Consider the following 12,398-nt stretch of genomic DNA (forward strand, 5'->3'; position numbering starts at 1 on the left):
GGTAGTTGTGGTAGGATGGGGGTAGTTGTGGTAGGAGGGGGGTAGTTGTGGTAGAATGGGGGTAGTTGTGGTAGGAGGGGGGTAGTTGTGGTAGGAGGGGGGTAGTTGTGGTAGGATGGGGGTAGTTGTGGTAGAATGGGGTAGTTGTGGTAGTTGTGGTAGGATGGTGGTAGTTGTGGTAGAATGGGGTAGTTATGGTAGGAGGGGGCAATGGTGGTAGGAGAGGGGTAGTTTTGGTAGGAGGAGGGTAATTGTGGTAGGAGGGGGTAGTAAGGAGTAGTAAATAAGGAGAGTAGGAGGGACGGAGGGATCAGACACTTCCTGCCCCCCCCGTCTCTCTCCCGGGTGTAGTACGGTAGGAGTCGCACTAGTCCACACAGCGGAGTGCAGTGAGGCGGAGGAGGACGGTCTCTCTCTCTCTCTCTCTCTCTCTCTCTCACACACAGTGAAGCGATCAGAGCGGTGCACTGTGCAGTCGTAGTCAGTCTTTAGCCTTCAGCAGTGAGTGAGCGGCGATCACACTGTACGGGACTGATCGGCCGACCTCCGCCGCTTCCTCCGGGGATCACGTGAGACGGGCAGCCCAGACCTGGTTGGGGATCGGAGCGGAGTGGCCGGGAAGCCGGCGGTGTTCGGGGCTCGGTGTTGGGGAATTCTATAGCAACAAGTGATCTGGGATCCGGCTGAAGAAGTTTGCGGCGTGTGACAATGAGGAATATATGGATCGTGCTGGGCTTCGGCTGGCTGGCCCTTGTGTCCGGGGAGACGGTGAGTGTACCGGGACCCCACACTCCACACACCGGGGGGAGGGGAGTGTTGTCCATAGCAACCATCCTGGCTGCATCTGATGCCCCCTCCTGGATTGTTGTGGTACTGAGAGGGGGCAGTGCGGCTGTTGCCCATAACAACCTGTCTGGTGTTCTCTGACACAGACCTCTGCATGCTACACAGGCTAGTAAGGAGGTAGTGAGGAGGGGCGTCTGTTGCCCATGACAACCAGCCCGGTTCTGATACACCTCACTGTAATGTATTGGTGCTGATGGGGGGGTTCAGCTGTTGCCCATAGCAACTAGTCTGGTGTCATCTGATACCCCTTCTGCATTTTACTAGAGCTGACAGAGGGGGTGGAATTGCAGTTGCCCCTAGCAACCACCCTGGTTTCACCCCCCCCCCCCCCATTGATATCTGCTTCCCGCTTCTGCATTTTCTGGTACTGATTGGGAGAAAGTACAGCTGTTACCCTTAGCAACCAACCTGACTTTATCTGATGCAGCCTTCTGCATGGTAAACAAGCCGGCGCTACTGGGGGAGGGGGGCAAAGCACATCTGTTGCCCTTAGCAACCAGCATTACTTGATCAGACAACCTCTACTGCATGGCACTAGAGCTGATTGGGGGGGACATTGCAGCTGTTGCCCATGGCAACCAGCATGACTTAATTCCTATATTGACATCTGATCCTTCCTTGTGCATTGTACTGGTGCTAATGGGGAAAGGTGAAGCCTTTGCACTGACTTTATCTGATACAGCCACGCATAGCACAAAAGCTGGTGCTACCAGGCCGTGGGGTGTTGTGTAGCTGTTGCCCATAGCAACAATCCTGGCTGACTTATGATGACGCCTGTTTACAGGAATCGGCTTCTGTTCCCTTCCCCCTCCCCCCTCCCAGCAAAGTATAGATGTGACAGCGAACTTCCACCATAGGAGGTGTTGTGAGAATGGCGGATTTTGTGTAAATGTCATGTGCAGAGCAGATGTGAGCTCCCAGGAGGTCACTCCGCCATAAGAGAGCCCCCCCCACTCCCCGCCATAGGAGCCCCCCCCCCCACTCCCTGCCATAGGAGCCCCCCCCCCCCCCACTCCCTGCCATAGGAGCCCCCCCCCCCCCCCACTCCCTGCCATAGGAGAGCCCCCCCCCCACTCCCCGCCATAGGAGAGCCCCCCCCCGCACTCCCTGGCCATAGGAGAGCCCCCCCCCCCCGCACTCCCGGCCATAGGAGACCCCCCCCCCCGCACTCCCTGGCCATAGGAGACCCCCCCCCGCACTCCCTGGCCATAGGAGACCCCCCCCCCGCACTCCCTGGCCATAGGAGACCCCCCCCCCCCGCACTCCCTGGCCATAGGAGACCCCCCCCGCACTCCCTGGCCATAGGAGACCCCCCCCCCCCGCACTCCCTGGCCATAGGAGACCCCCCCCCCCCGCACTCCCTGGCCATAGGAGACCCCCCCCCCCCGCACTCCCTGGCCATAGGAGACCCCCCCCCCCGCACTCCCTGGCCATAGGAGACCCCCCCCCCCCCGCACTCCCTGGCCATAGGAGACCCCCCCCCCGCACTCCCTGGCCATAGGAGACCCCCCCCCCCCCCCCCGCACTCCCTGGCCATAGGAGACCCCCCGCACTCCCTGGCCATAGGACCCCCCCCACTCTCCGCCCAATAGGAGGCTCTCCGCCCAATAGGAGACCCGCTCCACGCCATAGGAGACCCCCCCCCCCCCCTGCTCCCTGCCATAGGAGACCCCCCCTGGCCATAGGAGACCTCTTCACTCCCTGGTCACAGGAAACCCACCCCCCCCCCCCACTCTCCACCATAGGTGACCCCCCCACTCTCCACCATAGGAGACCTCTCGACTCAATGGCAGTAATTCCACTCATTCTACTCCGCAATACCCAACACTCACCAATGGGGAATATTTAATGGCTAATTGGCTCTAATCTTATCTACTTAGATTTTTTATTTTTTTTGTACTTTAGTTGACTGAGTAGCCGTGATGTTGAGGATTGTTTGCCGTATTGGTGGTGGAAAGTCGGTGGTGTTTTTGGTCGCAGAGTCCCGGATTTTGTGTTTGTATCTCCATATGTGGCAGTGAGCCCCAGACCTGGTTATACATCACATCATCTACTCATCCATTCAAAATAATTTTTGGGTTCATGCCAGTTGAGATTTTTGAAGACGTTTTGGAAGAGCCCCGGGGTCCCTATGGGCCCCCTGATGTCGGGGAATGCAGGGGTCACATGAGTTTAGTACAGGGGGATGGAGCTGGTTAGCCTTGGATAGTGGGTTTGTTTGATAGTCTCAATGATGGAAATTGTAAACACACTTTTTAAGTGGGGTGTGGGAAGGACTATTTTCAGTGCCGCTAGAAATTCACTCAACTTATTGATGGCTTTAATGGAAAAAAAGAGAGACCCCCCAGAGCCTCAGCTGTGTTTATGATATTGTGTTCCCCTCCCCCACTTCCTGCTAAGCCCCATCCACTACAAATACCCCCCTTTTGTTGACAGAGCCACCAGCCCTGGGCAGGATGGAAACTTGTTTTCAGACGTTCAACTTTTTTTTTTTTTTTTTTTTGTGTGTGAAGGTATTTCTGGTCCTGGCTTTTTAATGCTAGTTTTTTTTTCTTTCTTTGTTTTGCTGTTATTTTTTTTACTCTTTTTTTAATATATATATATATATAATTATTTTTTCTATATCTTTTTACAATTTTCTTTATTTCTTGTTGTGTGTGTGTGTGTGTGTGTGTGTGTGTTTTTTTTTATTTTTTTTTTATTTTTATTTTTTTTATTAGGATCCTTACCTCGAATCCCATCCATACTACATGCCTGGGGTTTGCATATTCTCCCTGTGCAGTTTTCCTCCCACACTCATGTTGGTGGGTTACTTGACTCCTGTCAAAATGTGGCCCTAGTATGTATGAATGTGAGTTAGGGTAGGGATCTTGCATTTGGAGGACAGGGACCAATGGGAATGTACAATATAAATGTGTAAAGTGCTGCATAAATTGACAGCGATATAGACATACCTGTAATAATTAAATAAAATATTTTTTTTATTTTTTGCTCATATATATATATATATATATATATATATAATATATATTTTTTTTTTTTTTTTCCTCTTCTTCCCCCTTCTTGTTTCGATTTACTTTTTTCTTTATGTTCCTGTTTTTTTCTAATCTACGACTTTGCTTTGTGTGCCGATTCCCGTACCTCTTATTTGGCAGAGGACTGAGCTTGTTTTTGTAGCTTTCGGTTTTTAATAAATGTCACCCAGGACTGCAGGGCAGTTGTGGAATTTATTTCCTGGAGACTGACAACATAAATCTCAGTGGAATCTATTTAACCCGTCCGTGTTTTTTTTTTTTTTTTTTTTTTTTTTTTTTTTTTTTTTTTATAGAAAACCTAAAGAATTCAGACACATGAATGGGTTGCAGGGTCCTGCCCTGGAGTGCTGACTGTCTAGACTCCTGGGAAGACTTGCTGAAATAAGCCAAACTTTTTGTGCAGATAAGCCCATCTCCTATAGACGCTGATGATGATGATTATTATTATTTTTTCTGTTTAACTCTTGCGGTCAGACCTGGGAGCAATGTAATGGTACTGTGTATGTCATGCTGAAAGGCTACATACAGATCCTTATAACAGTGAACAGTCATATTAGACAACAATGTAATACAGGGGGGGATTTTGTTCAGTGTCGCGGTGTACGATCGTCCTTTCTTTTAGATCAAGGCTTCCACATAGCTTGGGGTAGATCTTCAGTCTGTTACCATCTGTATGCTTTATATTAGACACATCAGTAACTTTATTGATCTTGTACACTGTTACACAGAAGTTTGTATTGTCATTTTCATATGCCCTAAAGGCTGATTTATACAGTAATTGTATGCACTTATGTTTTTATTATTCCTTATAACCGTCATCCCATGGGACTGTACAACATAGACAAATTATGCAAACAAGGTTGAGTAATACAGATGGAGCGTTTTCTGTACATACAGATGTGTATAGAGAATCTCCCGAGCACTACGGACATATTCGGGGTGATGGCAAGCCTTGCAAATACATTTCTGGAGCACGTTGTCCAGTATGGACTGTCCATTGACATAAACACAGGAGCAATTTGATACTTGCTTCAACGTGACCTCTATGAAGGGGGATATGATACAGCGGAGATCTGTAAGCCTAGTTAAAGTAATCTCATAAAGCGTCATACCTGTATGAGAATTCTCAGAGGAAAGCTGTCCTGTTCTGACTCTTGAGATGCCAACGTGGTTCAGGACAATGGTGTCACTCATAGTGTAACTTAATAGGCTCAGCTTCACTGCCTGGGAATTTAGTACGTGGCTTAGGAGTCACAGGGTGGCAGCTTACAGCTGTGGCCAGGGCTGCTATTAGAAATCACAGGGCCCCATACAGCCTATATGACTTGCTCGCCATCCTGAAGTGATCCCTCATACCCTGCAGCAGCTGGTAGGAGGGAGAGGAGAAGCAGATGTCAGTGCTGCTGGAAGGGCACACAGGTGGGCAGGAGGGATGATCAGTGTGGTGGGGGGCATTTACTAGAACAGATCCCTTGTAGTAGGAGATGAAGCTGACTTTCAGTTGCTGCAAAGAGCCATATAGGGGATTGGTTCTATAATGCACCCTCTGCCACACCGGTCACCCCTTCCGGTCCATGATCCGATTCCTCCTGCTGCTTGGACTGTCCCTGCTGAACTGATGGGGCCTGAGTACTGTATAGAGGTACCGTTGGTTCCACCTTATCAGCGGCCCTGACTGGCTTCTCACACAAGCGTTTTCTTTAGAGGCAGCTGTAGGGGAACTTTGTATAATGTTTACAGTCTGAGCAAATGTCCTCCCCTTTTATTTATTTATTTTTTTATTTTTTTTTTCTAATAATTAGAGGTGCACCGAATTTAAATTTTGCACCAAAACCAAAAAATGCAGGGATGCACTTTGCCAGAAACCGAAAATGACAGTTGATATGTATGTGTAAAAAAAATAAATAAAAAAAAAATGTATGTATTATATTCGTCTTTTTACATAATAGCATGAATGTGAATTTATTGTCGAACGTTGTCTGCCCCTTTTTAGCGCAAGAAAAGCTCAAGAAAAATGCAGCCTTTTAAATTCTATGTATATCTCCACACTGTTCTGTTGCACTTTCTTGCTGTGTTAAAAATCCTGCTTGCTGCATTTTTGGTCAGTTAAAAATAAAATGCACCTCCTTGTTGAAATGCATTGAAAATGCAGCAAGAGCGCATCAATAACGCACCTGTTACTTTTTTGATGTATTTTTTTGAGTCGCATGACACATGAAAAACACACCATGATATGTTTCGGTGCATCTCTACGTAAAAATCTACCTCCCGTAACATGAAGGGCCCATTTGCATTTGTGCGGTATGTTGCTGCATGCTTGCTAATGCACGTTATGTCACTTGTTAACATGCATTGCATTAGTTGAAATTAATGAGTTTCTGAGGCACAAAAACATCCCAATTATCAGACATGTGCCAATGTTTGCAGCAACACCCTGCAATTGACTATGGCACATTGCCTTGCTTTCCAGTGTGTATGTGTTGTATTGGTGCATTGGGATGCTTTTCAGAATGAATGGAACCACGATGTATCCGTGCTTTGTACTATGTGCATAGCTGCAACTCATGGATGTAAACCAATCCCTCAAATGTTTCAGTTCTGTATCAGAACTACAATGCAGTTTATCATTTTTAGGTTTTATGTCGGGTGATATGTGCAAATTGCCACTTGCTGGTATTTCAGAACATGGCACGGTGTACTAAGGCATGACACATGATTGTCCCTAAAAACGATGGTGCCTAAGATAAAAAAATAAATTGGTCCATGCAGTATTTTAAAGCCCAGCTTCATGAACGATTCAGAAATGATGACCCTTACTGTTGGCTCAAGAGTTAAATGCTTGTTAGGCCTAGAGCAGGGGTCTCCAAACTTTATAAACAAAGGGCCAATTTTTTTTCCTTTAGACTTTAGGGGGGCCAGACTGTGACCAGTAGGAGTAAACATCACATTTGGTATTAGGGGGAGGAACAGTGTCCCATTACTGGGAGGAATGGTTCCCCATTGTTGGTGTCCATTGGCAGAATAGTGTCTAGTATCAGTGGGGGGTATAGTGCCCCAAGGGCTGGGTAGAGGCAAGCAAAGGGCTTCAGTTTGGAGACCACTGGTCTAGGGGTTGAGGAATAAGTTGTAATAGCCACTGTATTCCTTGCATTAGCACTCTCCTCTACATCCTGGGCTCTAGACAGTTCTTTGCCATTCTTCCATACAATGCAAGGCTGTTGGTCTAGCATTGTACTTGATGACCTCAGCATCCGAGTGGGGCTTCTTGGTGAAAAGTTTCAGGGGATGGGTCACACAGATGGAGGGAGCCTATGAGAGCGAGGAGTAAGGGAAGTATTGCACCTTATTTGTCTATCCTTAACAAGCATTTAACACTTGTAGTGTGGGGGTGCCACTAAGCCCTTGTACACACGGTCGGAGATTCAGACGGAATGTGTCCAGAGCGTTTTGTCGGATATTCCGACTGTGTGGTCTGCATCGGACTGTTTCAGTCGGAATATCCGTCGGACCAACTTTTCCAACTTGCCGGAAATATTTTCTGACAAAATGCTCCGATTGGACATACTCCGATCATGTGTAGAGAAATCGGACAAAGTGCCACGCATGCTCAGATCAAATTTCTACACCAAAGCTATTGGCTACTAGCGTGAACATAGTCCCGTCGTAAAGAAATAACGTCATCATGTCGGATTTTCCGACAACTTTGTCCGACCATGTGTATGCAACAGTTTCGGACAAAATCCGACGGATTTGGTTGTCGGAATCTCCGACCGTGTGTACAAGGGCTAAGAGGGTAATGTTTGTGTAATTCCCAGTTATTAATGAAGTGGACTTTTTATGTGCTAGGGATACCTATTGGTGCATTGGAAGTGTAGCGGATAATGCCCATCAACATTACTGCACAGTATCTGTTCCTTCATTGCTGGTTGTATTTTCCTGTTTCACAAACCCCATTCCTTAGAATTAATGGGCTCCATACGTAGCTGAGAGTCCTGAAACGGCTGAATGCAATATACGGGCTTTATGAAGGTTTTTGATAAATAGTGTGGTAGCTCCCGTTTTGCTTTGGAAGAATGGTAGTCAGAGCTTCCAACTTACTACACAGAGGATCAGATGTAGATGAGGGTGATATTTCGTTTGAAGTTGCTGTTCTGGGATGTGTATCTGAGTTGGTGAGCTGCAGCTTGCATTGGAGCCTTCCACACTGGTTTTTTGCTTCCTCACTGAAGCTCTGAAAGGTTTTCCACTTTCAATTAGTGGACCAACCCTGTTGGCACCCCCCATGCTGAATCTTGCTGATCATTTGTTTGAGCAAAGTTGTTGGGTACTGTAGGTAAAGGGCCCCGCCATTGAAAGCTGCTTATTTCTGCTTTGATGTTCCAAGGCTAGGCTGCAAAGTAGAATCAAACGGGCTCTGAGTGGTGGTAAAATCTCCAGTACTTCCCCCCCCCTCCCGGGGATGTGTGTCATATAGACCACACTTGTCAATCACAGGGGGTATTCTGGATTGTATTTATAGAGCACCAAACATTTATGCAGCATTTTACATATTGAATGAAATACTTGTATAGCGCATAATGCGAACTGAATCGCCTCTAGGCGCTGTGGCGAGCTTTGATCATCTGCTAATATTGCAGATTCATCAGTCCCACCTGCCCTCAAGGAGCTTGCAATCGAATGTCCCTACTTCCTATTCGTACAGTCACATACTAGGGACAATTTAGACAGGAGCCAGTTAACCCACTAGCATGTCTTTAGAGTGTGGGAGGAAACCGGAGTACCCGGAGGAAACCCACCCAGGCACAGGGAGAATAATACAACCTCTGTTCAGCTATCATCCTGGAATTTGAACTGAGGACCTCAGTGCTGCAAGGCAGAAGTGCTAACCACCAAACTGCCGTGCCCATACAGTATTTTTCAAGAATCAAAGGTTTTTTTTTTATTTTTATTATTTTTTTTTTTTTTTTCTTTATGTGCTTTTGATATTCATCTATTTTCAACTCCCACTACTTCCTCTGTAATGGAAGCTGCCTGTAACTCCGTTCTATTTACCTGTCAGCAGCTCTGAGTTCCCTTTGTCTCCGCTCCAACTTACACATCTGGTGCTAAGCTGTTGGGCGGGATGTGTGCAGCCAGTGGTACTGATCGCTTGCATCTGTTTTACCATCCAGTCTGTAGCATTGCTTGCATTTTTGGATCCTGCTCTGTTTAATGGTGGCCGGTAGTTTAGTTTACAGAGGGGAGAGGGTCAAAGTATCATTAAACCCAATATGGGAAAAAAACGTTATCCAATACCTGCTTCTGATGTCTTCTGATTTACCTTGTAATAGTCCATCTAGAAATAAACATTTTATAAATTCATCTGATCCAACTTCCATCGAAAAGGGGACTGTGTTTTGGTCTCCATGATCCAACTTCTACTACGAGGGTGGCTGTGTTCGGTCTCCATGGTCCCACTACATGTGGTTGTATAACCACCACCTTCAAATCCAACTTTCATTATGAAGGTGGCAACGTTTTGGTCTTCATGTTCCCATTGTATGAGGGAGTGCAGCCACCCTCTGATTCAACGCCTACTGTGAGGGTGGCTTTGCTTGGTCTCCATGTTCTTACTGTATGTGGAAATGTAGCCGGCCTCGGATCCAACTTCTGTTAGGAGGGTGGCTACATTTGGTCTCCAGAGTCCCACTCTACATGGGAGTGTAGCCGCCCTTTGATCTAATATGTGTTATCAGGGAGGCTATGTTTAGTCCCCCACTATATGTGGGAGTGTATCCACCCTCATCGGTACACTGCTGAGATGGATGATGTTAATACATGCGACTCACAAAAGCTGCGTAAACCTCCCATTCACAAAATTTCCACCTATGGGCTTCTGGACTGACCGCGGGACCAAGAAAAGCAAATGTTTGACTTACGTTTTGTGAGGGTACTTGGTGGCAGACGCTTGTGGGAGGTACCGGCATCAACTGAGACGTAAATAGATTTGAATTGGCAGGCGCCATGATTTCCGCGATTTGTGCTGTGAGTACGTGTGACCGAAATATACTGTATGTGTACTACTCACAACTAAGAACCAGAAGTTCAAGTAAAGTGAATCGTGTATGAGAACACAATAGTAGAAAAAAATATATAAACTTTGATTCCACTAAGGTGGTGTGGTTTAGGGAATTATGCTGAATTTGAATGTTATTTTTACAAGGATCATTTAATGACACTTGACTGTCAAAAAAATTAATAAATAAATAAAAAGTTTTTTGATCCGTGTTTGTGTGTTGTGTTTGTGTGTTGTGTTTGTGTTTTGTGTTTGTGTGTTGTGTTTGTGTGTCGTGTTTGTGTGTTGTGTTTGTGTGTCGTGTTTGTGTGTCGTGTTTTTTTAATTTTGTGATGATATGCTGGTAAAAGTAATACCCCAGGCTAATGCATTAGGTAGTTATTGACTTGTCTGTTTGGTTGTGTTTTTTTTCACATCTTGAATTGTGAACCCTACCGAGAAAAGAGGACTGTTTTTTTTTTTTTTTTTTTTTTTTTGTTTGCATCGTTTATTTTTGCATGTATGTGTTCCTAAGTAGGTTGTGTCCTTTAATACACGCTAGTGCTTTAAATATGCTGCAATGATGCAGTCAAGTGTGATGCGTTGCAGTAGTGTTCATTTTTGAATATAAACCACAGCAATGTACAGAGTGGAGAAAAGGTTTATGTAAGTTGGTGGAGTGTGTGTGTTGTGTGTTTGTGTTTTTTTTTTTTTTTTTTTTTTTTTTAACGTGCCTCCAGCCTATTTAAAATCAGACCTCCATACACAAAAATGTAATCATTAATGCAACACATAGTATGGGCAGGCTAAGAATAGGCAGGCTCTCATAAGAATCATTCGGTGGTTCACACTGGTGCGATGCCAGACATCACATGTGATTCGCACCGGCATTGCTGTGCAGATGTCTGATGCAAATTCAGCCATACAGATTGGCTGAATTCGCATCGCATTCGGACCAAACTTGTGCAGGACCCTTTATTTTTTTTTAAATCTTTTGTCAGTGCCAGAATCGGATTGCATGGGTCTTTACACCCATGTGATCCAATTCCTGTCTGAACTGACCGTTTTGCACTGCGATCTGGGAACCGATCTGGGGGTGACATTAACTTGCTATTGAAACCTGCGGTGGTTCGCATAGGACAGTGTGGACTGGCGGCGATTCAGGTGAGATGCAGGAACCCACACTGGATTCGCAGGGTTTCCGCATCGTACCAGTGTGAACCAAGCCTCAGAAATCGGTTTGCGTGTCTTTATTTCCTGATGGTACAAAAGGTTCGTTCATGATTGGATGATTGTGGTCACCATACCGACCACCATTCTAGGTATTGGCGTCATCTATGACCGGTCAAATGGATCATAACGGTCTTCTCGAAATTGGACCTTGCATGAAAATACAAGGTCCACTTTGCTAAAAGCCCCCCCCACCTCCTAAATAAAAATAATTGTTAAAAAAAAATTCTTACCTTGGTTGTGGTTTCTACCCGTTTCCCGGAGTTCACAAGGCTTTATTTTAGCAGCTTTGACTTGTTTTTATTCAGCGGGTGGGGGAACGCCAGTAAAGCGGACCGTGTGCTTTTTATAAAAGGTCCACTTTAACATTTTCAGAGCTTGTGTTTGCAACAGAAAATTCTGACTTTAGTTACGATTTGAAAAGAATGTGGCTTGCATTGACTTATATTTTATTCCCTCAAATCCAGATAAGTCTCTTGTAACAAAAAACAGGCTATATGGAAAATCAAACAGATACAATCTCCACATTCCAGAGCAAAGAGGAGGGGGTGTTGTGCCCTACCCATCGCTGTGACCGAAATAAATACCAAACCCCCCCCCCCCCCCCAAACCGTCTGGAAGCAATTGAGTGAAAATGGAATTGTTGAGTAAAAACATCTGCTCTTGTAGTTTCTCATGCTTGAAGTTGGTGTCTATCAAGTTCCAGACATGGGCAGGTTTGTTGTGATCCATTGACGTGGCCTGGAGGGTGAAAGTTTTGGCCACTCTTATTTACTATTGTAAAGAAAAATAGTTTGGCCTAGATTCAGATGGCCACACACAAGCTAATTTTAAAGGGTTTGTATTGGCGTGGCAGTCAAAATTCAATAGGCTGTGTAGGCCATGAGCATTTTAGATGGGGGGGGGGGGGGGGGGACCCCTCACTGTCTCTCTACAATCTTCATACTAGCCCAAGTGGTAAAATGCGTTCTCTGGTGTACATTGTGTTTGGGCAGTAAGGGGGAGTCCTCTTCCCTTTTTTATATTTTATTTCATTATAAAAATGTCACAAAATGCCACTTCATTGCTTTGTGGGTACATGCAATATGGCATGATTCATGGCATAAAACTGCCCTTAAACTTTTTACGTATAGTTGAAACTTTTTTTTTTTTTTTTTTTTTTCTTTTGGATAGCATAGGAAAACTTTCAAACTGTCAAGTTTTTATTGCTGTATGTTGCTGGTGGGGAGGTTTACCCTCTTAATTTTTTTTTG

The 12,398-nt window shown here is 45.6% G+C and overlaps 1 protein-coding gene across 1 annotated transcript in view; it reads left to right on the plus strand.

Moving 5' to 3' along the window:
* The first annotated feature begins 391 nt into the window (after window positions 1-391).
* Window positions 392-12,398, plus strand: part of SDC2 (syndecan 2) — a 176,072-nt gene continuing 164,065 nt past the window's right edge. The window contains exon 1 of the mRNA XM_077493072.1: window positions 392-768. Coding sequence (XP_077349198.1) covers window positions 709-768 — 60 coding nt within the window. The 5' untranslated portion in view covers window positions 392-708. The remainder of the gene's footprint in view (window positions 769-12,398) is intronic.

This window comes from Lithobates pipiens, unplaced genomic scaffold (genome assembly GCF_037356315.1).
Source record: "Lithobates pipiens isolate NorthernLeopardFrog02 unplaced genomic scaffold, aLitPip1_a1.2 Scaffold_19, whole genome shotgun sequence".
NCBI lineage: Eukaryota > Metazoa > Chordata > Amphibia > Anura > Ranidae > Lithobates > Lithobates pipiens.